The sequence below is a fragment of the Apteryx rowi genome, unplaced genomic scaffold, assembly GCF_003343035.1.
Source record: "Apteryx rowi isolate R43461 unplaced genomic scaffold, aptRow1 scaffold_385, whole genome shotgun sequence".
NCBI classification, from domain to species: domain Eukaryota; kingdom Metazoa; phylum Chordata; class Aves; order Apterygiformes; family Apterygidae; genus Apteryx; species Apteryx rowi.
This window is the reverse complement of record NW_020450363.1, coordinates 465,694-489,611: the sequence shown is the minus strand read 5'-3', so window position 1 is coordinate 489,611 and position 23,918 is coordinate 465,694. Positions and strand designations below refer to the sequence as shown.

Here is a 23,918-nt window from a genome sequence, read left to right as displayed (position 1 = left end):
TTGGCTCTGAGTACCCCCCTCTTCGTATCAGCTAAGAGAGAGCCAGGATCAGCTTTTCCAGCAGCATCTGCCAGTTGTCTTGGCTTTAGCTGACTGGAAAATTGTAAGGTCAACAAGGAAACTTTGATTCTGCCTTATCAAGGGGGCTTATCTCCACCTTTTCCTCGTGGTGACATGAGGGCTCCCCATCCTAGTTAGCCTGAGCAGCCACACATAGTTGTGGTTACAGGGCGAGCTGTCTGCCAGCTGCAGTCACTGGTTGGCTAGTGGCAGTCGGCAGAAGAGGCAGCAGCCATGGGCAGTCCTACCCTGCCTCTGCTCCAGCTGTGTCTTTCGCCAGCTGCAGAGTTTTAATGGGCTATGCCACTAAAGAAATTCTACCATACTTTCAAGCAAAACCAGATTTCAATGTTCTGAGTATGTTTTGTGAAACACAGCTACTCATTTAAGTTCTCTGCCTGATTTAGAAAAATCTTACTCAAGCTTCTGCTAAAAATTCCCATATATCCAGAGCCAGTTAGCATTTATGCTGTTTTTGATCTGTGACTGTCTTTTGGACACAGTGACTGAGCTGGTGCTTACACAATAAATTCTAACAAAACAATAGTTTTGTTTGAGCATTTTATAAGGGACCAGTGGCACCTTTTCCTAGTTTCTGTATTGAGAGAGCTAGATTCCTTCCTTGCATTACTAGCTCCTTAGTCTCTTTATCAGGCCTGAGTAATATAATTCAAGCCTTTATGTTAGACCAGTACTTTCTTGTGGATTTATCTTCTGCTCTTGTATTGCTCTTGTGTTTGGGCAGGCAATCTTAATTATCTACTCTAGGTTTGAGAACTTAATTTTGTCAATTTTTGCCTCTCCTACATTACCAGTAGGAAATCTTTGTTAACAGAAGAATTCTGAGGCACTAATAAAAGGAAATTCTCTGGAGAACTTAAATAGCTAATAATATCTTTCACCAAACAGTTGATATGTGACCACGGTAGTCCTATACCAACATATCTGAAATTAATTTTTCACCTTCAGCTTTCCTGAAAATGCATATATTTTTATAATATGAATGATTTAATCTTTGATTGTAATATGTTTAAATGTCATGTTAATGATATGCACAATAACTCTTTTGGATGTCCATGTCTCCATGTGGGTCTCCCATGCTACTGATAATTGCTGTTCCATGAATTTGAATGCAAAGATAAAAAAGCAGTTCTTCTGTTTGATTCCCTTTTGAAATGGCCTTTTTTGTCTAATACATTACTCAATTGGTTCTGTTTCAAGAATGGCTAAAATGCTCTCCCCATTACTGAGCTGTGGGATCCTTTCCTGTGTAACAGTTTTCCTATCTGGCAGTTGTGAAATGGTTGATTTGTCTTACAAGGCCTTAATATCTAAAGGATTTGGAGTGTGTAATTCTGTATCGTGTACCGTGTACTTTTAAACTGTTCACCCAGTTCTGACATTCATGTGGATGAAACAACCCTAAGCTGAGCTCTTAGGGAAGGACCCTTTGACTGTAGATGTTTAAAGTAATTGTTTCAGATAGTTTGCTCAAGCCACTGAAAAGGTTTGTAATTTTTTCATTTTACTGGCAGCATAAAAAAGTTGCAAGTTCACTTCCTGAAATGTTAGGCAAGAGCATCAATTTCAAGTAGTTTTCAGTGAAAATATTCACCTTGTGTTTCTCAGTCTGTAATAAGTGTTGAACTTGGCTAGTATGAAGTAGCTTGTCTGGCACTTCTGGCTTCTGCATGTGTTGTAAATAGTCTACAGTTTGTTTTGTTTAGTTTTTTGTGTCTAGCTATTCTCCAGCTGGATTCCTCTTCACTGACATCTGACCTTGTCCACTTAGGTTACTTTCTTTTCTTGCAGTTACTTAACCCCACGTATGACCCGTTTGCTTCGGCTGTTTTCTGTTAAATGCATGGCTTTCCGTTATCCAAGGCCTGCCTTGAGAAAGAAGGCAGAAGGAGGCTGAGGTGCAGCTCTGTGGGCAGGCTGGCTCATTTGCTGTACTTAGAATTGTTGACTACTGAGGGAATTCATTTGGGCAGCAGCATAGGGTTGTTTTTAAGACTTGAGTATGTGATGCCTGGCTGTAGCTTGAGTCCAGTATTCCCCCAAAAGCTCATTTGCATCCCTTGAACTACTTGAGAAATTTCTTCTACATGCCATTGCAAACTGAGTGAGCAATTCCTCTAGAGAGGGGAAATGATGTTTCCTGAAAGAGACAGAATGGATATGGTGTGTGGTATGGTATCCACAGAGATGCTGAACAGCTGAGAACAATTGGCTGGCTGCCAAAGTTAGGGCTTGTGCTCTGTGTTTGTGTAAAAAGCTGTTGTTTTGTTGGAGGAACTGTGTCTCAGGAATGTCTTGCTCCATCAGCTGACTCCTGATTCACCTCGCTGTGACCTGTCCTCCTGAGGCTCAGTGGATGTCAGGGTAATCTAATAGTGGCGTGCTTGCTTAGGATGGTTAAAGCTGACCTTCAAGAAAAAAGGTTTCTCACCATAGCTATTGTGTAAACTCAGGCTGGTTTGTACATGGATAAAGGCAGACTGTGAAAGAGGAAAGTCCAAATCATTTGACTGTGAGAAGGACTGAATATTTAAAACTAAAGACTTTGCTTATGTGAAATTAGTTAGTGAAGAAATAGTAATTCAGTAGTATTCCCTGAAAATTGAAAATTTACTCATGAATAATTTGAGGATAAACACATGGTGATGTCATTTTCTGCATGTGTAGGACAAAATTTAAAAAATGTTAAAGCAGAGATTAGAGGTGAAGTGTAATTTAAACATCATGGCAAATAGCAAACTTTGATACTGTTTTGGTAAGATTTAAGTTTTTAAACTAGTTCTGTAAATTTTTGTAATTCTGCAGGATGCATTCAAAACTGTGGCTAAGCTTGTGATTAACAAGTAATCTCACATTTTTGTTTTGAAAGAACATATGCATTTCCTTGTGATGGTGTGCAGTCTTCTGATCAAGCTTAAGCTACCTGTGTGAAAGAAGGCTTAAGTGTTAGCTTTGAGAAGGCTTTACTGTAGTTTCCTTTGGTGTTCTTTTGCTTCCTTTTTGTAGCATGAACTTCCGATGTTCTGTCTTTAAAGCCCTGTAAAGATAAGAGATGCATTTCTTTTCCTCTGTGTATTTCTAAAATAAGCAGCAAAATATCTTTCATTGTAATTGAAGTCTCTGAACAGTGCTGCATTTGCCCATAATTCAGTGCTACTGGCCCTAGCTGTTCAAACAACAGGGAAATATATATTTTAAGAATTAGTAGATTATTTACCTCCTGGCCTTTGACCAGTGGAGGGATCCCCTTTATTGGTACTCATACGCCTTTTGCTGCAGCCGTGAGGCCTAGATTCTGAGTAGTGTCTCAGTCCAAAGCTGAGACTTGAAGTAAAACACCAACCATAGCCAGGTTTGTTGGAATCCTGCACTGGCAACTGATGAACTAATATCTCCCAAGGATTGCTTCGAGCAGTGATAGGAGCGAATGCCTCCTGCTGCTCAGGTGTCAAGGTGCTGCTGTTCACAATCTTAGATGCTATCTATGAAACAAGGAAGGAAGGAGGGCTGTGTCACTCTTTCTGTGGGAAGCTGGGTGATAGTAATGAGGAGGAGTACTGTATACCAAGATTTAGGGAGATAATCACAATGTTTATTTAGCAGTATGTATTTTAATATTACTGATTGTGATAGTCTTGTGTATGAGCTTTAAATACAATACATAAGACCTTGTATTAGGGATTGTGCAAAGGCAGTGAGGGTTATTACCTCTCAAGGAAGGTATTTTCTCAATACCTGTCTGCCTGTACAGTTTTTTTACCAGTAGAACTGCATTTGTAGAGAAGCTTGGGGTTGTTTAACTTGATGACAATAAAGTAAATGTGATGCAGCTATATATGCATGGTAGTGGGTTGCACAGATTACTCTAAATATCTGCCAATGTAGAGTTCTGTTGGCATAATGCCTTGTAGCCTTATCACATGAGAACTGTTGTCTAGAGCTGCTAGATGACAGTGTAATGGCAAACAGTAATATCTTCCAAGCTTGGGGAGCAATTCTTCCAACTGTAATTTATTTTGATAGAGTTGTGTAAAAAGTGGAGAGAAAATTAAAGGATGATGCATGAAAAGATTGATGCAAAGAGAATAGAGGGGAAAAATAGGATGAGGCTGATGTGAACACATTGAAGGGAGGATTTGAAGTTGACAGTTGTTTGATATGGTCTATTTGAATTTTCAAAAATCTTTGAGGAACCTTATCCAAAGGCTTTCAGTAAACTAGGCAGTTACGGAAAAAGACACAGGCCTTGCATAGATTAAGTGTAACTAGCCCTCACAATGGGGGGAGCTAGTGAGTGAGTGGGCTTCCACAGAGTTCTGTACTCAGATGCATGCCTTCAGCATGGTCATAAATGATCTTGGAAAAGGGGATGAACAGTGAGAGGATGAAGGTTGCTGATGATAGTTATTCTGGATGGTAAAAACAAGAGCCAACTGTAGACTTCAAGAATAACACAGGCTGCTAGTGAAATTTTATCTGCTTCTCTGCCCAGTGTAGAAAAAACTAACTTAGCTATGGCCTCTGAGCTGAGTGTCACAACTCAAACAGGATCTTAGCGGTTTGATGCTTGAGTGATAACATCAGCTTGCTGTTGAGTAGCAGTCATTAAAAAATGTTAGAGTAATTTGGAAAGGAATAGAAAACAGAGCAATGTCCTTATGCTATTGCATAAATTCATGGCTTGCCTGCATTTTTGTGTTGCCCTGATCTCACCCCTGTCTCCATGTGAAAGAATAAGTAAAACTGAAATGTACAGAGAATGGCAATAAGGATGATCAAAGGGATGGCGTGGATCCTGTGTAAAGAATGGCTGAGAAAGCTGAGACTCTTTCGACTGGAGAGGGAGGAGGGCAGGGTTTACACTGGGAAGAGGGGATTCATTGTTTGCTTTCTTCCAATGGAGTGGATGAAGAAGACAAATGAAGTAACCACGTAGTGGGATCAAAATGAAAGGAAGTATTACTGAAAACAAGGTGTGGTTAAACTTTGGAGCTCTGTCTCCGGATGTTTTGCATGGTGTCAGGGAAAGATGGGACTAGTTCATGAAAGAGAAATTTACTGGGGCGGAGGGGTTTTAGATACCTATGTTTCCTGAGCCAGTATATTTTTTGTGAAAATTGTTGAAAGCCAGCAGAGTTGCTGGGGGAATTCTTGCCATGTCCTGACTTTTCCCTAAGCATCTAATGGCCTATATGGGCTAATGGCCTATATGGGATCACTGTTGGTACTGTTAAATAGCTTTTGGCATGACTTGGTCGCAGCTAATCTCATGTTCTTATTTAGGAAAAATGGTTCATTGAACTGTAAAAGTCAGTTTGTTTCAGCAAACCTATATCTAAGAGGTTTCAGTTTCTGTTTTGTTGAGCCCACTGGCTCTACGAGACCACATGGGTCATATTGTCACTGTGTGAACAAACACACCTTTGTTCAAAGAGCTACTTCTAGTTTCATGGGGGGGAGGGGGGAAGCTGTATGTGGGGAGGGAGAAGGGAGAGAGAAAACACTGATCTCCACTAGGAACAAAATTGCTTAGTGAATGTGATTATCTGTCATATTTGCACAGAAATACATGAGAAAAGGGTGAACAATGCTTCTCACATGCTTTTTTAAACAGTGAGATGACCAGTATTCTTGAAAAGGTCTTGCATAGAGTGCAAGCTAAGAGTAAGCGGGGGTAAGGAAAAAAGTTTTATATTCTGCAGGGATAAAATCTTTAGCAAATGAAAAGTGATGCTGGTTGTGATATGGCTGTAGGAATGTGGAGACATCAATGTGAATGTGTAATTGTGTTCCCTCAGCTTGCTTCCATGTATGAACCTGAGGTCATAAGACAGGCAAATGAGATCTGAAATGCAAGAAACTTGAATTGAATCCCAAAACATTGCTGGAACTTCCTGATTTCTTACTGAATTTTTAGATGAGCTTTGGTTTACGTTAGTGCTGTTATTTTATCAGATAGCAAATACTGTATTAATTTTCTTAAACAGATTGACAAATAGGAATTTCTTTAACTTTTCTAGATGCCTGGGAATTGAATCTTTTTGGCTACACATTCTCTGAAATACTTCATTAGCATTTGAAAGCTGTGGCCATAAATGAAGATAGGGAATACTTCCTTTCCATATAATTATTGGGAAGTATTTATGACACTAGGCAAATGTATTTTGAGTATCTACCTAGAATGTAAGCATTAAATTCTGAAGAGCTTAGATTCTAACATATCTCTTTATATTCACGGATATTGTTCTGATCTTACTGGGTTTATGTTCTTGTGTTAACACATTTTTTACGAATTAAACACATTTTCCACTTTTTTGGGGGGGGGAAAAAAACTTTTGTAGTGACTAAAATTCTCATTAGGACACATTATAAGAAATTGAACTTCTAGCAACAAAGTCCAGTGTGTTCAGCTTAGTGAACAGCAGCTAAAATGAGAACTCTAAAGCAGTGGTTGCCATACTTCTTGGACCAGAGGATGGATTGGTAATTAGGCCCAGTGGTTCAGGAGAAACTAAAATGACAGTAGTGATACAGTATTGTCTAGTGAGTAATACTGTCTCTGAATTCAAGTTACCAGAAACATCTTTTACTTTGGAGACTAGAATCCTCTAGCTATAATTTTGCTGTTTGAAAATGTTGTTATGCATAGTAGGTGCCTCATGGTATGTAAGATTTGAAATAGTCTCAACATTTAAGTTTTATGCTTATAGTGTCTTGAATGCCTGTGGTGTGATACTTACAGGGGCACTTAAATTCTGGTCATTGAGGACATGGAAATTAGCGATGTTAAATAGCTTGGCACAGTGGCATCAAATTTTTTGTGAAATGTGGTAATTCTCTGTGTATTTTAAGGAACTACTTGGATTGTTTTTTATAGGGCTAGTGAATCCATGGATCCACAGAAAAGTTAAGTTGCATTTAGTATTAAAAGAAACTAAGTTAGCTGTAAGTATCCTATATTTGCAGCTACCTACTAGAAGTGAGTAAACAGTTACCAAAAGGGTTCTAGGACCCTTCTTACTGCAGTTTGTTTTCAGATTTTTTTTGTTTTATACATTACTTTTAATTAGAAACTACTGGTTTTCATTCTGTAGTATTACCACAGTCCTATGAAACAAAATGCAGCCCACTATTTTGCTGGTACTTCAGCTTGCGTAAGTAGATCTACTAATTCTAAGCCAGAATCAAACTCTTCTGTATTTCTGTGCACTACTTCAGAGTGAAGATCCCAAAATATTATATGGGAAAAATACTGCTCTTCCTATTACAATATATATTCTATCATATTTCTCCAAGGTTTTGCAGTTCATGTCTTTTTTTTGGCATTGATGGCACTTGGCTGTAGATCTTGTAAATGAAGTCTAATGCTGCTGTTCTTACAGTGTTTTTTTTTTTCCTCTCTCTCTAGGGTTTGAAATCTAAGAGAATGGCAGACATTGACAAGTAAGTAAAATCTGTAGGTTAGGGAGGCTGTAACTATCACAGTGTCCTGTTTCTTACTTCAAGTGACTGTTCTCTAGATGCTTGAGAGAAAGGATCTGCTACAAGTTAGTGGTCTTAGCACTGTGGCAAAATGTGAGGTTTATAGCATTTGCACATGGGAGAAGAGCTTGAATTGCTCATGCCAAATGGGTTTGGGATCCTCAATGTAAGTAAATCTAAAACTGGGACAAGGTACTAGTTAACCATTAGGTACTATGTTAGTTGGAATTCTTGGGGGAGGAAGGGGGAAAGTAGTGCTACCTGTTACTGTAGTTTCACTATATGTAGTTTTTCCCTACTCATGCTCATGTTTCATGGCATTCAAAGCATTGTTTAGGTGAACCTATCCTCAGTTCTCTAAGCCTGCCCATTTTATCAGGGAGAATTCGTAGAGCAGAAGGGGCAAAAGTCTTTTTGTAAAAAAGGAATCTTCAAAATTCTGGAAAGCTATTAGCTCTTCAGACTGTTCTGAGCCTGTTGAAAGTGAAACAATCTGTAGAGACAAACTTTTTGCATTGTTTGACTGTTGAGACTTCTCGTTTGTTGTAGATCAGAGCTGATGCATCAGTTAGCTTGATCTCTAATGTGAGCTCTTTAAGCTATTTTAAAATTAACTTCTTGATCCTGTTATTGAATATTCCTAATAGCAAAGAACAGGCTGAACTTGATCAACAGGATATGGAAGATGTTGAAGAAGTAGAAGAAGAAGAAACTGGTGAAGATGCCAACAGCAAAGGTAACCTTGAAAATAAGGCTTTTTGAGCTGCTGCATACTTGCTTTCAAATTAATGCTAAAAGAGTTTTACTACTTAAACTACATGGAAGTGATAAAGCATAAATATTGATGTGCTACTAAGCACTGCTGATGCCYGTACTGATATGTTTAAATTCTGAAACAAGGAAGGGTTTTTTCCTCAGTYRGGTGACTTTTTTTAATTGTTATTATTTGTTTRCAGCCACTCATTTTAGTCAAGGTCAATACCTATTCAGGCAGTGCTGGCTGCCTGAAAGGAYGTACAATTGAAAAGAAATATTTATCGTGAATGTGTTAGATTCTTTCAAAAGTAACAGCGGTCAAAAGCTTTTAAAATGTGATGCCTTGGATAGGAAAATATTTTGTGTGTGATATATAGATATGTATATATACATGTGTGTATACACACACAAAATTAAAAATATATGTATACACACACATATATATCACTTTATTGATCAGCTGCTGTGTAACTTGCTGCTGAGTAGTCTGATCCTGAACAGAGCAAAAATCATGCTTAGTGTTACAACTAGTAGAAGTCAATGTATCCTTCCTCCCTCCCTTTGCCAAAAAGCCTGAATGTGTATCAGAGCACTTGTTTTATATCTCTGTGCTAAAAAGTCCTTCTCATATGTTGTAGTTGAAAGTTGGGAGCACAGGTAGAATTTGGATGCGATCCTGTGCAATGTGCTCTAGGTGACCCTGCTTGAGCAGGGGGGTTGGACTAGATGATCTCCAGAGGTCCCTTCCAACCTCAGCGATTCTGTGATTCTGTGAAGAGCAAGTAGCCAAAAGAAAAATAATTTTATGTGCGAACTAATAATCTCCACAGTGAAGAGGTTGGGATTACTGATAGTTCCACCTTAAGTGACTGCTTGAACAGAACAATAACACTAAAGAGAAGCTGGATAACTTTGTTCAAGATATTAGAGGAGGCTTCAATCTATCTACTGGAGAAAGAGGTATTACTAATACTGGATAGCAAAATTGAATGGAACACACTGGTCAGATGAAGAACAGTTTACAGTATTTAAATGGTAAATACTTGAGTATTCCAAAGAAACCTAGGGATGAAATAATGTAGTGCATTTTTGGGAATTAATCCAATCTATTGTAGCTGAGAACTTGAGGGCAAATTGTACTATGTGAATCTCTAAAGGCAAATTGGGTGATTATAGTTCACAGAAGCATGTTTCAGTACTAAAGGACTTGACAGTCTTCTGAAACAATGTCAAGCAATTCTTTTGAGTTTGTAATTCTTGTTTGTCTGGTTTTCTAATATTTTTTTCCATTCAGAATTCTTCCTCTAAGTTCTACTGATATGGTCCTTTTTTCATCTCGGCAATTCCATTTTCAAAGGTCCTTCTGCAGACACTGATGAAATACAGTACTCGCACTTTAAAGAAACCTTATGATCAAAAGTTGTGTGTGTTGGGAAGGATTGAAAAACTTCATTCTAATTTAATTTGAAAGTGTCAGAATGCAATATAAACATAGTATTTTATAAGGAATGTAAAATACTTGTTTGCACACCTGTAAAAGCTGAGTATAAGGGCAAGGAGGCAAAATAGCATGATAAAAACTGGTCATAGGTGCTTATTCTAAAATGAGAACTTGTAAAATTCATTTCTGCAGGTTATTGAGGCACAGACTTTGAGCAGAAGTAAAAGGGTTGGTGTTAATATGGGTGATAAGAACAGTTAGGAATACATTTTAAAAAATATACACAAATTTCTAGCTTACCTTGTAGTTTGAAATGGGTTTCTCCTTTAGGCAAATTAGTACTGAAACTCTGTAATCAGTAATGTGTCAGACTGATTTGACTATCTGATGTGCTATTCTTTTTTTTTTTTAAAGTGATGATTATGATTTTTTTATTCCTTTTTTCCTAGATTTTTTTTTTCCGGTAAAAATGAGGTAAACAGATTTGTAAAGCAGTTACTAAATCCAGGTCTGAAACAGTTTTGTTTCTTTGCGCTTGTCTGAAATGGAAGGAAAACCCCAACTTCATTCCTGATTCTTCCTAAAGTAGTTCTGTTACCTTGGATTTCTGTATGAGTTCAAATTAAAAGAACTCAAGGCAAAACTGATGCTTTTAGGGGCATCATAATAAGCCTACCCTTTTAACAAAAGCTCAACTTTCTGAATGCTTGTCCCTTTAATTCAGATGCTGCCCTTCTCCCCTGGATGATCAGGATAGGATAGACTTGATCCATGCTTACAAAATGGAGAGGGATTTGATATACTTCTGTCTGGCCTGTGTTTCTCCTTACACATGTATAGCAAACCTGCAGCCTTTTCCTATTACTAAAATAACTTGGGTAGTCTAAAGCATTTACAGTGTGTGTGTGGTTTTTTGTTTGTTTTTTAGCTCGGCAGTTGACTGTGCAGATGATGCAAAATCCTCAGATTCTTGCAGCCCTTCAGGAAAGGCTTGATGGTCTGGTAGGAACATCTACAGGATATATAGAAAGGTACAATGTGTTCTAATTTAGTATGAACAGAGTGGCATAAATAGTGCTTTTGCTTTCCTGAAAAATATTGTCTCTAGTACTAATAATCATAAACTACTGTGCTTCCCAGATGGCAGAAAAACTCATGTAGTCAGTCTGTAGTGAATCTTGGAATTAAAGAGACCAAACTTAAATTTTTTGCTTTTTTATTTGTTTTTTTTGAAGAGTGCTAAAATATTTACAGTGGCCGGTGCTGTTCCCTACTATTACAAAATGGCATCCTTCTTTAAGAGGTTTTCCTGCTGTTTGAAGTGTCTTTCATAGCTTTGCCTTAATCATAAAACATCAGTTTAAGTGTGGGCAAATACTTAGAGATCTAATGTTTCTAATTGCATCATCTTGTGGTTATGGTGTAACCAGAAAAGTTATTAACATTAGGAATGTTTTATTGGTGCTTCATTTGGACTCCTTTTGTATCAAGATTTGAAACAATCTCTTGTTTGCTATTTTACTCTATCTGCATTAACAATAGCATTTCTGCCTCTTATGTAATTTCTTGTGTAAGCTTTTCATCAAAACCACAAGAGTTGTAGAGCATATGACTGTCTTCCTGTAGTACTTTTAAGCCCCTGTTGACTTGAACTAGGGCAGCTACTGAGTAATAGGTTTATCTACTACTGCTGCTATTACTACTGCTATAACTTTTCCCTCTTACTATAGGTAGCAGCATGGAAGAAAAGCTTGTTTAACTAATAGACTTGCCTAATAAATATTGGCACAAGAAAGGGCATGGAGTCAAAGGGATTCCCTGTTTCCACTTTCTCTCTGATATAGATAAACATCTATATCAATTATAATTAAGTTCTTTGAGTGAGATGAAGCAGAAATGTCTTTAGCTCTGTCTAGTATGAAATGACTTTGAAGTGTGGTATGTGCTACCACTGATGTGGATAAAACTGCTACAGAGTGGAATTTTGTCTTCAGTTGCAGGGGAAGGTGGAATTGGCAACAAACCTCTAAATGCATGCTAATCAGCATCACCCACTGCATTTGAGATCTGTGTACAGGGTTCTTTCTGTTGTTCAAGATACTGTACGCTATGGGTCTTCTATATCCAATATTTCTCTTCTGTTTTTCAACAGATATTAATTAACCTTTACTAATCTTTCAGGTCCTTGATCTAAGAAGTGAATAAAACATGTATTATTGATTTACCTGGCATTCTTCTATTCAGCTGCTCCCTCTAAGATATTATACCATTTCCTCATCTGTTCAAGTACAGTAGCACATCCTCTATTACAAAAACATAGCAACTTTGTCACTGTACCAAATACTTACCTAACTTGCATTGGAAAAAGCTGGAAAAATGTGTGCAGCTTGTTGAATCTGTGCTTTGTCAACACATGCATGCTGGTTTAACCACGCTCTACAGGTATCTCTTCAATGTCTTCCCAAGTATTATTTTAAGCTTATTTATCTAGAGTCTAGACAGGAAGATGGCACAGAAATCGGCAGGAATCTGAAGTCTTAAAAGCCTGTTATGCGGGCTGTTAAGGAACTAGATGCATAAGCTGGTTGGAAACTAAACAGGTTCTAGGAAAACATCTGCTCATGCTTAAAATCTGCTAGTTGTTTGGCAACTATCTAATAACATACCTCTTCACCTAAGCCTGGCTGAAACTTCCTCAGCTGCTTGGTGGAGGTTGTACTCTTGTGTGATCTTAACAGTCATTATTGGCTTGTTTTCATAGCAACAAGTTATACTTGCCATTTTGCACTTGCGCATTCCTATTTAGACTTTTAGGTCTGCTTTCCCCTTTTAGATGTACTTAGTAGTAGCTGTATCTTTCATGAAACTACTTTTCCTTTTATAGTACGGAGTTTATAATGGTAGTGGATGTACAAATCCTGAAATTTGAACTAGTTTGTGTAGACTCTTATGAAATGTATCTCTCTAGAATCTGTTGCATGTCATATATTCTGTAATAAAGGGATTAACTTCTGTTACTCTGGAACTGGACACACTGCATGTATGGCACTACCATCTTAACTTCATGATTGTTTTTGTATGCAATTGCTAGAACCAGTACTCTTAGTCTCAATACATGCCTGTGGCATCAATTGGGTGATTATTGTATTACTTACCTATGTTGTCTTATTTTTTTGGTAACACTTTTTCCTGAACCAACTGAACATGATACTTAAGTTGCTATTTGTTCTGGGCTTGTTCTTGAAGCTACAATTGTGGCAAAGGGTTAATGTGACTAGTGGCTGGGAGAATGTGAGAGTAATGAGAATGTTACAAACTTTTTATGAACGTTCATGACTAAACTTGAGCTCTTTTGGTAGTACCTGCAGCACATACCTTTCTGATTTAGGCAGAAGTACGAGGTAGATGTTGATCTATTGTTGATCTGTGTAATGTCTTGGTAATCAGAGAGAGGATATTAATGTTGAGCATAAACCTGCTAGGGAAAATGATTTTGCATTTTAAAGTAAACAAAGATGTTGGAACATGTGCATATCCTACCTAATAGAGGTATGATAGCATTAGTAATGAATAGTAACTTTCAGTGTTTAACTAAGTTAACACATTCTTGTTGGTTACTTCTACTAACCTGAAGCTGGCCCTAACAATAAAAGGCAATAGTTTAGTACTGTGTTCTAATAACATAGCCCAACTGCTTAAATAAAACAAATATGGGACATTGACACCATAATCTTCTGTAGCCATGTGCTGAGGATTGACTCACCTAGTGGGAAATGGAGACTGTCCACAATATACTCTATAAATCTCACTAAAAGCTTTGATGTAGGTGCTTTCTGTCCAGACACTAATTTTACATTAGTGTAGTTTGCTACAAGTGAAACTTAGTGTTACAGCTGGTAAGTATTTATAATGAAGATTGCTTTAATACTTTCCTAGTACATATGTATAATAGTGTCTCATTTAGCAAAGCAGCTCTTGTTCACTTTGGGAATGATAAATAATATGTTAAAGATGGTAGTAATAGCTTCTTTCCTGACTTCAAAAAAAAATTTTTTTTAAAGATTGACAGCTTCCTTAATGGAGTAATAACTCAATTGTCTTGAACTTGCTTCCATAAAACCAAGCAATTAATGAGTAGTCCTTAATTATTCTCAACCATATGAATTTGCTATGCTATTCAGTGATAATGTAAAATTTGTTTTTAATGTGAAGTTTTATTGCATAAGTTTGTCTGAAGCTTGACCAGGTATTTGGAATACTATGGCTCTAACTTAGCGCAGGCCCTTAAACTGTTAGCTTAAAACCTCAGTTTGAATCAGTGTGGTGTAGTGGTTTATAGTTCTGAATTGTTCAGCTTTTTAAAGCTTAAAATAGAGTGTAAAATCTGTTTTGATGCAAGTTTGTTATTAAGGGTGATGATTAAGGAAGGAAAGGTCGGCATGTACTTAGAGTACAGTGTTTGTAACAGTTCTGTCACTGAATTTTTCAGCTTGCCTAAAGTTGTTAAAAGACGTGTGAATGCTCTCAAGAATCTTCAGGTTCAATGTGCACAGATAGAAGCAAAGTTCTATGAGGAAGTTCACGAGCTGGAAAGAAAGTATGCTGCTCTCTATCAGCCCTTATTTGACAAGGTATTTTAATGCTAATCTGATTTGTACGTAAAAGCTTTAGCTTAGATGAAATTCTAAAACACAAGGGAATATGAATTGAAAGCTTATGCATGTTCTGAATTACTTTGGTTTCATATGTGCCCACATGTTCAGCTGAACTGACATCAATTCACCATCCGTGTAAATATCAAATAAGATTAAGGGGGAGAGGTTCAGCCTGTTCCATGGTTACTGAAATCGCTTCAGTATACTAGGCTTCATCCTGTCAATTAAACATGTCTGAAGCTGCAGTAAGCTTTTTGGAATTTTGGTGCTTGCTTTAGAGTGTGGAAAAATGGTAACTGCTGAGTCTCCAAGGCTGTAATAAAAAGTTTTGATAAGTTCTTAGTACAATAATTGTGTGAATTTAGGATTAAGAATTACTGGATAGGGCATTGGTGATTGCAGTGACTAGGAAATGTGAAAGAATTTCCGATTTAACCTTCCAGCGAAGTGAAATCATCAATGCAATTTATGAACCTACAGAGGAAGAATGTGAATGGAAAGCAGATGTTGAAGAAGAGATTTCAGTGAGTATCATAATCAGTTCACATCAATATCTCAGTCTTTAGCATGGACCAAGATTCAATACAGTCAGTAAAGTAAAACATAAAAATGGAGGCTTCGTAATTTTTTATTGATGCCTTAAAGCATGCACATGAAACTTAGCCCATATTAGTATTGATAAAAAACTGTTAACCAAACTTTGTGGGGCACTCTTTTAAAATCTAGGAAAACTAACATTTTTATTCTATCAAGGAGGAAATGAAAGAGAAAGCCAAACTTGAAGAGGAAAAAAAAGATGAAGAAAAAGAAGACCCTAAAGGAATTCCTGAATTTTGGCTGACAGTATTTAAGAACGTTGACTTGCTCAGTGATATGGTTCAGGTAGGTGGTAACCTAGGCTTGTGTGAGATAGCTTTAGTACCTAATCCAAGCATGCTTTCCAAGGAAAGAGTAGGAACAGTACATTACATGACATGTCTGTTGGAGAGTGAAAATGAAATGAGTACTCAGATGTCATCTCTGATACTGTATTCAACTGAGAGCACACTGGAATACTTTCCTACCAAGTTATTTGTTGAACTTGTTATTTTACCTTATTAATGTACTTTGTGTATGTAAGAATCTGTGTATGAGAGTATATCAGATATAGCTAAAAATTATTTCATGTTTGCATAAGATTTAAGCTTTACTACAGTGGAAATTCTGTACAGTTCCTATTATTGCCATCTGCTGGTCATGTTCATGAAACTGTTTCAGTGCTGTAACAAGGTCTTGTCAAATACAAAGCTCATTCTAGATATGTCTTTTTATCTCTGCAAGAGCTTAAACCTGTGTAAAATTAAATTTCATGAAAATTGAATAAACTTTTTTATTTACAGGAACATGATGAGCCTATCCTGAAACACTTAAAAGATATAAAAGTGAAGTTTTCAGAAGTTGGACAGCCTATGGTTAGTTTAACCTATTAAACAAGCTTGGTGCTATATGATCCTAAGACTTTTATTTAGGTATCTAGTTGGGTCTGTGATAAGCATGTGTCTGCTTGAGAAATATGCAGCTTCTTGTCTTCTGAAAAATAGTACAGGACTAGTACTTGTCTTAGTCCTCTATGAATGGATTTGTTTAATTTAACCTTCAAATTCTGATGAATGAGGAATTTGGCGTTAATGTGTGCTGACTCTTTCACCTTTAAATTTTGATACTTTCAGGCACTTTGGTACAATTATTATAATTGGGATACATTCCTTGCCAGAAACTAAATAGCTTGCTAAGTTCTAGTATTTTAGATTTATAAGTTCTCTGTACTGTAGCACCAGGAAAGCTGTTCATCAGGAGATCTTGTGTCATTATTGCAAGCAGTGTACTGAAGTAAGAGCTTAAGATCAACATAGTAAACGAAAGCATTTTATTGTACAAATCGGGCAGCAAATTCTAAAATAAGTCATGTACGTGCACCTTTTCAGTACTGATAGAGATGAATATGTTCTGTTGCATCTGCTTTTTGCATTTGGGTCTTTTAAGTATTTGGGTCTTTTAAGTTAAAAGTGTGTGTTGCTAAATTGCTAAAGATTCTCTTTGCAATTGTCTTTAAGAGTTTCACATTAGAATTTCACTTCGAACCAAATGACTACTTCACAAATGAAGTTTTGACAAAGACATATAGAATGAGATCAGAGCCAGATGATTCTGATCCCTTCTCTTTTGATGGACCAGAAATCATGGGCTGTACAGGGTAAGTGTTGGTTTAAAAAAAAAAAAGTAATGTTTTATTTCAGTACTTCCTGAACACTAGCATTATCAGAGTACAGGCATTTCTATCATCTTGCGAAGGTGCTGGAAAAGATACTGTTATCTAGTAATGTGTAAACAGGTTGGTTAAGTTGCCATTTTCAGTAACTTTTTTAAAAGCTTCAATCTCGTAACTTCATATTAGTTTGAAACATTTGAGATGCTTTTCTCCCTTGTCTCCATGTAGTATTATGTTCAGAATTACCTTTAGATTGGGCAGGAAACACTTCTGCGATCACTGAAACCAAACTGGAAGCTGTACAGCCTGGCTGTAGGTCTTGATGGCTTTTTTCTGAGTTTTTGATCGCTTCTTGAATCCTTTTGTATTTCTGACATATACAACGCTTTGGGCAGTCGATTCCAGTTTTACTTTTGTATCACAGTTGTCCAGTTGTTTCATAACAGTTGAATGTTAACTCATTGCCTTTCAATTAATCTGAGAAATAGTGAATAGCTGTCTCCTATCTACTCCAGGTTTCTCATGATTTTAAAGATCTGTCACATTCCCTTTTCAGTGATGTCTTCCATTCCGAATTAGCTGTTATTCCACAGCTTATATAATTGTTTTCTATTCATGCCCTTCCTCTTGTGAAGAGAAAGAGGAGAGAAAACAGTTCAACATAATCAGCATGTGGGTACACCAGGGCTTTACATGTCGTGATCTGTTATGTTCCTTTTATGTTGATGTGGTCTTTTTTAACTTTCTGGCTACTGCTGAGCAGATGGTTTCTGTGAAATCAACCAAAATGATGCCAATATCTATTTTGAGTGGTAATAACTAATTTGGAGCCTATCACTGTGTAATCGGGGTGGTTCTATCCCATGTATGACTATGCACTTACTGATACTGACTTTCATTTGTATTTTAACTAAGACAGCCTTTTCTTACCCAAAACAATGTACCTAGTTCCTCTGGGTCTTTAGGAACACGAGTGAGACACTTCTGCAAATACAGGCAATCCTACTGATGTGACTTCTTTGTTTATATGCCCCTAGAATTTTTTGAATATCAGACAAGTCTGGGGCATGATTTTCCTCCACAGTATAGGGACAAAAAACTACACACCTGTTTTATACACTATTTGAAGGGCTTATTGCTATACAATGATGGGTGTTGTCAACTGTAGCATATTACTAGCATGACCAAATGTGACAATATTTTATAAAGCAAAACCGTAATAAAATGGGGCTGTAGTTATCTTTGAACTTACTACAGTTTTAAAGTGAAATCTAATGTGTAGGTAATACTAAAAATGGTGTAACACCATTCTTTGATATGAAACTAAGTAGAATTTGATAGCAGATGAAAACTGGTATTTCAGAGGGAGAGTGGGAAAGGAGAAACTTCTGCATGAAAAGATTTCATTTCCGAAATTAACCTGCTACTTTCATTTTCAAAATATAAACTAATGACAACATACCAGTGATTAGATATTATACTGTAATATTTTATATTCACTGTATCCCTTACAGTTGTGATAGTCTCAGTAAGTTGTAGCAGGTGGAATTGTATTAACTTATGGCTGTCTTTTTTCTCCTTCTCCAGTTGCCAAATAGACTGGAAAAAAGGAAAGAATGTTACTTTAAAAACCATTAAGAAGAAGCAGAAACACAAGGGTCGTGGCACAGTTAGAACAGTGACAAAAACTGTTTCCAATGACTCTTTCTTCAACTTCTTTAGTCCCCCTGAAGGTAAACTGAGTATACATTAGTTCATGTAAACTGACTTTAAGTGTGGTATGTACTTTACTGACTTGTTTTTTCTTTCTTGCAGTTCCTGAAAGTGGAGACTTGGTAAGTTGACTTAAAGAGGGGATGACCTGTAGCAGAATGCATGCCTTTATATTCAAAGTGTTTATATTGACATTATTTAGGAATTTGTTAGACAGTTTCAGCTTTAACTGTTTCTGTATTTAACTGTCAATATTTATGTGGTAAATAGTATGTATTTGACTTTTTTCCTTATTAGAAGGAATACTTATTGAGTTGCGTAGTGGAGTTTAGACTAATAAACTTAACAGCTTATCCTTCCTGAAAGTTAGCTTGTGAATTGTTTTGAACAAATGTAGTGATCTTTGTTATTACGCTTTGCTTTGATTCTTAAAGTCTTTCCCTTTGAATGGTGGTTAGATGGTCTTTAATTGCTACATGTATGTGAGCTGTATTTTGTGCTGTTAAATATTTTCCCAGCCCTTAAAACTCTGGGAGAAAGTGGTAGAACGGGCACAGAAGTCTAAGAGCCTGCTCTTGTCTTCAATGTGCTCAGTCCCACTGGTAGAAAACCCTGTGGCAATAAGCTGTGATTATTTATTTATTCTGGTAAGGAGAAAAACTGCAGGAAACATTTAACACTGCCAAATAAGTTATTCCTTTTGTGTAAGGAGACTGACTAGAGCCTCTAGAACCATGCTGTTAGAACTCCAGTTGGCATGAACTCTGATATTCATGAAAGACACCGAAAGTTGTATGTTCTTAATGTTAAAAATTTCAAGCCTCTTGACTTGAAGATCACTTCTGAGGTGGGAGCCAGCAGAACACTTACTATATAAACAAAAGAAGTGAAAACCTGGGATTAGAACAGAGAGCAGATGTGAAAGTACTTCACAGTTGATTAAGGGAATTGGGGAGGAGATGCACTATAGGAGTCAAAAGTAGTTAGTAAAATTTTTAATTAAAAAGGTTCACCTGTGAAGTGTTTGGTTCTTAACAATATAATAAATCCTATATGTGAACTGAAAATCTGTGGGAGATCGGGGAGGTATTTATATTGAACTGTTTTTCTACTTAAAACAAAAGTAGGTTGAGGAACAGTGGAAGAATAAACCTTAGACTCCAGAACTTTGTCCAATTAAGCTTACCAAAGAAACAAACCCTGAACACTGCAAGAATAAACTGTTTGGAATTGTAAAACTTGATCCCACAGCTTTAATTCTATAAAGCAAGCCCTGAATGAAAAAGTCAGTGCACTGGATTTGCATATATCTGACCACATCAAAGTTTGAATTACTTGTTTGTGTCAAAAAGTTATTCACTTATGGTTTAGGAAGTAATGTTGTTTTATGCAGGATGATGATGCTGAGGCAATCCTTGCTGCAGACTTTGAAATAGGTCACTTCTTACGTGAACGTATAGTCCCCCGATCAGTATTGTACTTCACAGGAGAAGCTATTGAAGATGATGATGATGATGTAAGTAATGTTCTTTCAAAGTGTAAAAAACTTTTGAATAATGCTGCTTAAAGAATTGTGTGCAACTTCTGATTCTTATAATGTTAGTATCCTTAGAATGGAACATATCAACATTAGTAGTTTCAGCTGAGCTTCCTAGAGGGTTAAATAAGAAGCATCACACAGTTAACCCTTGTTTGAAGTAGTGAGTTCAGAGCTTTGTGGCAAAAGTTGTGATAAAAGATGAACGCTTAGCTAAATGTTTTTAGAGTATGTCTGAGTAGAAGTTTGTGTGTAAGACATGAACAAGAACAGGCAACAGTTGTGTTGATTTGGCTAGGATAAGTCCAGCCTTGAGCTGAATTTTTAGGATGTAGAATGGTAAAGTTCAGTCCCCAACTTTGGGAGAGGGGGAAGGATAGCAAGTGACTGAAAGGCTGCCTTGCACTTTGAGACACCCTACTGGACAGAAGTGTCGTCACCACCTAATAAACTCTTTCAGTGTTGTATGTAAGGAACTTTAAGGTAGGCAGCTTTCTCTGCCAAAGTGTTATACATAAGGGACTGAACATTCTTCATGCTAATGCACAAAGCATTTTTAAATGTCAGATTTATGTACTTTTAAAGTACAGTACAACATGGATGGTCCCTGGTGTCAACTTCAGTCATCCAAAATAAATTGATGTCTAAAATGAGTGCATTTATAACACTGTCAAAATCATTTTTTTTCTTTCCTAGTATGATGAAGAAGGAGAGGAGGCAGATGATGAGGTGAGCTGAAAAATGGGCTTGATTAAGTAGTTTCCCTTCTGTAGTATGCTGTCCAGACCAAGAATTCCTTCAATTCTTGAATCCTCTGGGCACTTAGGTTAAGTTTACTTATTAACTGTAAGACCAGTGAATATTTCAAAAAATAATTTGTAAGATACCTTGTTTTTTTATTTTAAGTTGTAGTTGATGACGGATGTGTTTTGTAGGAGGGCAAACTAATACAATATGCATAACTTGAAGTGAAAATTAATGTATTTAAGAGTAGAATTTAATACTAAAGATGTTCTTGAAAATGGCTCTGGAAGCAGAATACGGATAAGCTAAAGTGTAAATAAGCGTTTTCTTTCAGGAGGGGGAAGAAGAAGCAGATGAAGAAAATGATCCGGATTATGACCCAAAAGTAAGCAATTACAAAGAATTTAAGAAGTGTGTTTGTGTATATACACTCTTAAAATATTCATATATGCTAAATCTTGATTTTTAGTTTAAATATTTAAAACAGTGTCTGTGGGGTGAGTATGCTTTGGCAAAGGTTATTTCAGTCCTGCTTCTGACAGTCTAAGATTAGCAAGGCAACTTTGAAGCTCTTACAGTAAGAAACATTTTATAAAAGTAATTTGTGGCTTTAAGCACTGGAATTAGTCAACCTTGGTTTTCTATAAATTTGTCTTGCAGCAGGCTGCTGCTTTTAGTTTGACGTGAGTGTTCTGTAGTGTTTGAAGAACATGCAGAGAACTTTGAGTAATCCATATTCAGTTTGAGAACTTGTCACAAGCTAAATACTAACTCTTCTACTACACTGGGGAAATCTGTGCTGAACTGATGCTTTTTTCAGGGGAGATAATGGCAAGCCTGTTATTTCTTGAGGTAGCAGAAGTCAAGGTTCAGGAATGTAGCTATAGCCAACTAATACTTGAGCAGCTGAGAGCATCTGGCAGTCTAACTTTGTATTTCATGGGCTGGGCAAATGGCTAATCAGGCTCAGTTTGTTGGAAAAGTGATTGAGCCACTAAATTAATAGCTTTTTCTGGAGGGAAAGGCATGCCTGACCACTTGGAAGCATCTGATGCTGCTGAGTGAAAGCTGTAGCCATGAAAATGAAGATAGGTTGTCTTGGACTAAGTGTGAACTAAAAATTTCTGCTAGGAAATGTGCTTGTTAGCTCAAATGAGGATGCAGTATATTTGTCAGGAGAAATGATCTGAGCTGCATTCAAAGTAGTACTGAAAGAGTTGCATAATCCTAGGATTGTACCTGGAAAGATGTAGGATGTGAAAGTGTTAACTGAAATGTACAACCTATTGGTGACATTTCATCTGGTATAGTGTCCAAATTGGCTCCTATTGTTCAAGAAAGTCTTTTAGAATCAAAATGAAACAGCTGCTAGGTGGGCTTATTTCTGTCATTTCAGCAGTTCATCTTACAAAAGGTGATAAGTCTTCCCCCCCCCCCACACACACTCCCCAGCTTAACAGAACTGTAAAAATGGCAAGGTAGTTCTCTCAGTATCAGAGCTGCTGAAGGACTAGGGAGAGATATTAATGGTACTATAGGGTATTGACATAGAATAAAAGGTTGTAAGCTGGTCATAGGCTGAAAGCTAGGAGTAAGTTTGTTAAAGCACTGAGGTCCTAGAATAGCTATCCAGACAAGGTAGTGGAGTAAAACTAGCTGGAGATCAAGCTTGGGAATGAAAACTTGCAACTGAACTTTAACCCTGGAAAGCATTTTCCTTAATTTTCCACATTACTGTGAGATACTGCTGGTTGTCTGTCTCAATATAGCAGAGAAGAAATCTTCCACTTGGGAATTTTCTAGCAGCTGGAATTTCTCAAAGATGTATCCAGAGTGATAACAAAGTACCAGGATTTGGTGTTTCATTGTACAGCTATACAGTGGGTTCTGGAGTAAGGCCATGCCATTGTTACCAACCTAGGGAAGTTTCTTTTGGTTCAAATTGTGCAGAAGGCCTGGATGCTTCTTCAGAGACAGCGTGATTAGTTTAAAGGAGGAGATTCAAAAAGAACTTGAGTACTGGAACTTGAGAAAGTATGTTTAGCAATTTTAATAGCTGTTTTAAAACACTGCTATCTGTACACTGATATTTCTTTTTTCTTAACAGAAGGATCAAAACCCAGCAGAATGCAAGCAGCAGTGAAGCAGTGTGTATGTGGCCTTGAGGATTACCTGCACTGTAATAGCCTAAACACAACTATTAGTTACTTACAGCCTTATGTTTTGTATCTTGGTAGAATTAAGTAACCAATTTGTTAAAAAAGAAATCAAACACATAAGAACCAGTTTAAAATGTAGGTTCAATCTACCTAGCATTTTAACAGTATAATTTTCAGCCAATATGTAGAATGCAGTAAATCCCCTAAAGCATGAATGTTAATTCATTGCTACATAGTTTGGTTCTTGTGAAGTCTTTGTCATGTAGCTATTAGACTGCAGCTGTGAAGATTATCAGAACTGTTAACTGAGACCAATATTTTAGAGAAAATCCTCTCCTGAAGAACCAACCAAAGTATTTTCAGCCCAGTAGTCTGAACGGGTTTAAGTCTGCTTGCACTAGCTGTGCCTTCATTACTTTGTTATAGAAATGGCAGTGACTTGTACTAACTAGGAGATGATGATGCATTTTGAATTTGACTACTTGAGAAGACTAGTATAACTTGTTTAACTTCCAATGAGACCACATTAAACATTCATAACTGTCAGCTTGTTTATGCTATGGGTTTTGTATTTTATGTGACAGTGATCTACAAAGGAAACCTAGTCATCATATTAAGGTTATTGTTTACCACTGGGGTGTGAATAAAACCTAGTATTTTCAGAAGCTAGTCTTGTTTTATTATGATGTGTGTATCTGCATGTGTAAACTATTAAGGCATCTCTTTCATGCTGCAGTTCACTTTTTACTAGAAACAAAAATCATCAAGAGTTGCTGAAGAGTAAATTATATAGCATTTTAAAAACAAACACAATTTAATTGTCTGGAAAGTTGATCCGTGCTTTCCTTTTGCAATGTGATAGTTGTGAGCCTAAGCTATGTGTTTTAGTGATTAATCAACACTGCCATTTTGAGAAGACAAATTTTTAGAAGTGGGCCTAGATCTGATAAAGGACTTTGGTATTGCCATGCCTGACTCAAAGGCATCTGGTTATTTGTATGGAATCTGGAGCCAAGAGAGGTGCCTTGGATTTCCAGTCTGTGTGGTCAGGGCTAGGACACTTAGCTGCGTTCTAGTTTGTTTTCTCACTGTATCAAGGATC

At 36.9% G+C, this 23,918-nt stretch overlaps 1 protein-coding gene across 5 annotated transcripts in view; it reads left to right on the top strand.

Moving 5' to 3' along the window:
- Window positions 1–23,485, top strand: part of NAP1L1 (nucleosome assembly protein 1 like 1) — a 30,240-nt gene extending 6,755 nt beyond the window's left edge. For 3 of the 5 annotated variants that reach the window (XM_026074279.1, XM_026074275.1, XM_026074280.1), the window contains exons 2-15: window positions 7,490–7,524; window positions 8,211–8,299; window positions 10,689–10,791; window positions 14,250–14,391; window positions 14,859–14,939; window positions 15,169–15,297; window positions 15,795–15,866; window positions 16,509–16,648; window positions 18,251–18,396; window positions 18,479–18,498; window positions 19,770–19,892; window positions 20,610–20,642; window positions 20,992–21,042; window positions 22,765–23,485. In XM_026074279.1, coding sequence (XP_025930064.1) covers window positions 7,508–7,524; window positions 8,211–8,299; window positions 10,689–10,791; window positions 14,250–14,391; window positions 14,859–14,939; window positions 15,169–15,297; window positions 15,795–15,866; window positions 16,509–16,648; window positions 18,251–18,396; window positions 18,479–18,498; window positions 19,770–19,892; window positions 20,610–20,642; window positions 20,992–21,042; window positions 22,765–22,800 — 1,182 coding nt within the window. In that variant the 5' untranslated portion in view covers window positions 7,490–7,507 and the 3' untranslated portion in view covers window positions 22,801–23,485. The remainder of the gene's footprint in view (window positions 1–7,489; window positions 7,525–8,210; window positions 8,300–10,688; window positions 10,792–14,249; window positions 14,392–14,858; window positions 14,940–15,168; window positions 15,298–15,794; window positions 15,867–16,508; window positions 16,649–18,250; window positions 18,397–18,478; window positions 18,499–19,769; window positions 19,893–20,609; window positions 20,643–20,991; window positions 21,043–22,764) is intronic. The other 2 variants (XM_026074276.1, XM_026074277.1) reach the window with 2 other exon arrangements.
- Window positions 23,486–23,918: the final 433 nt, after the last annotated feature.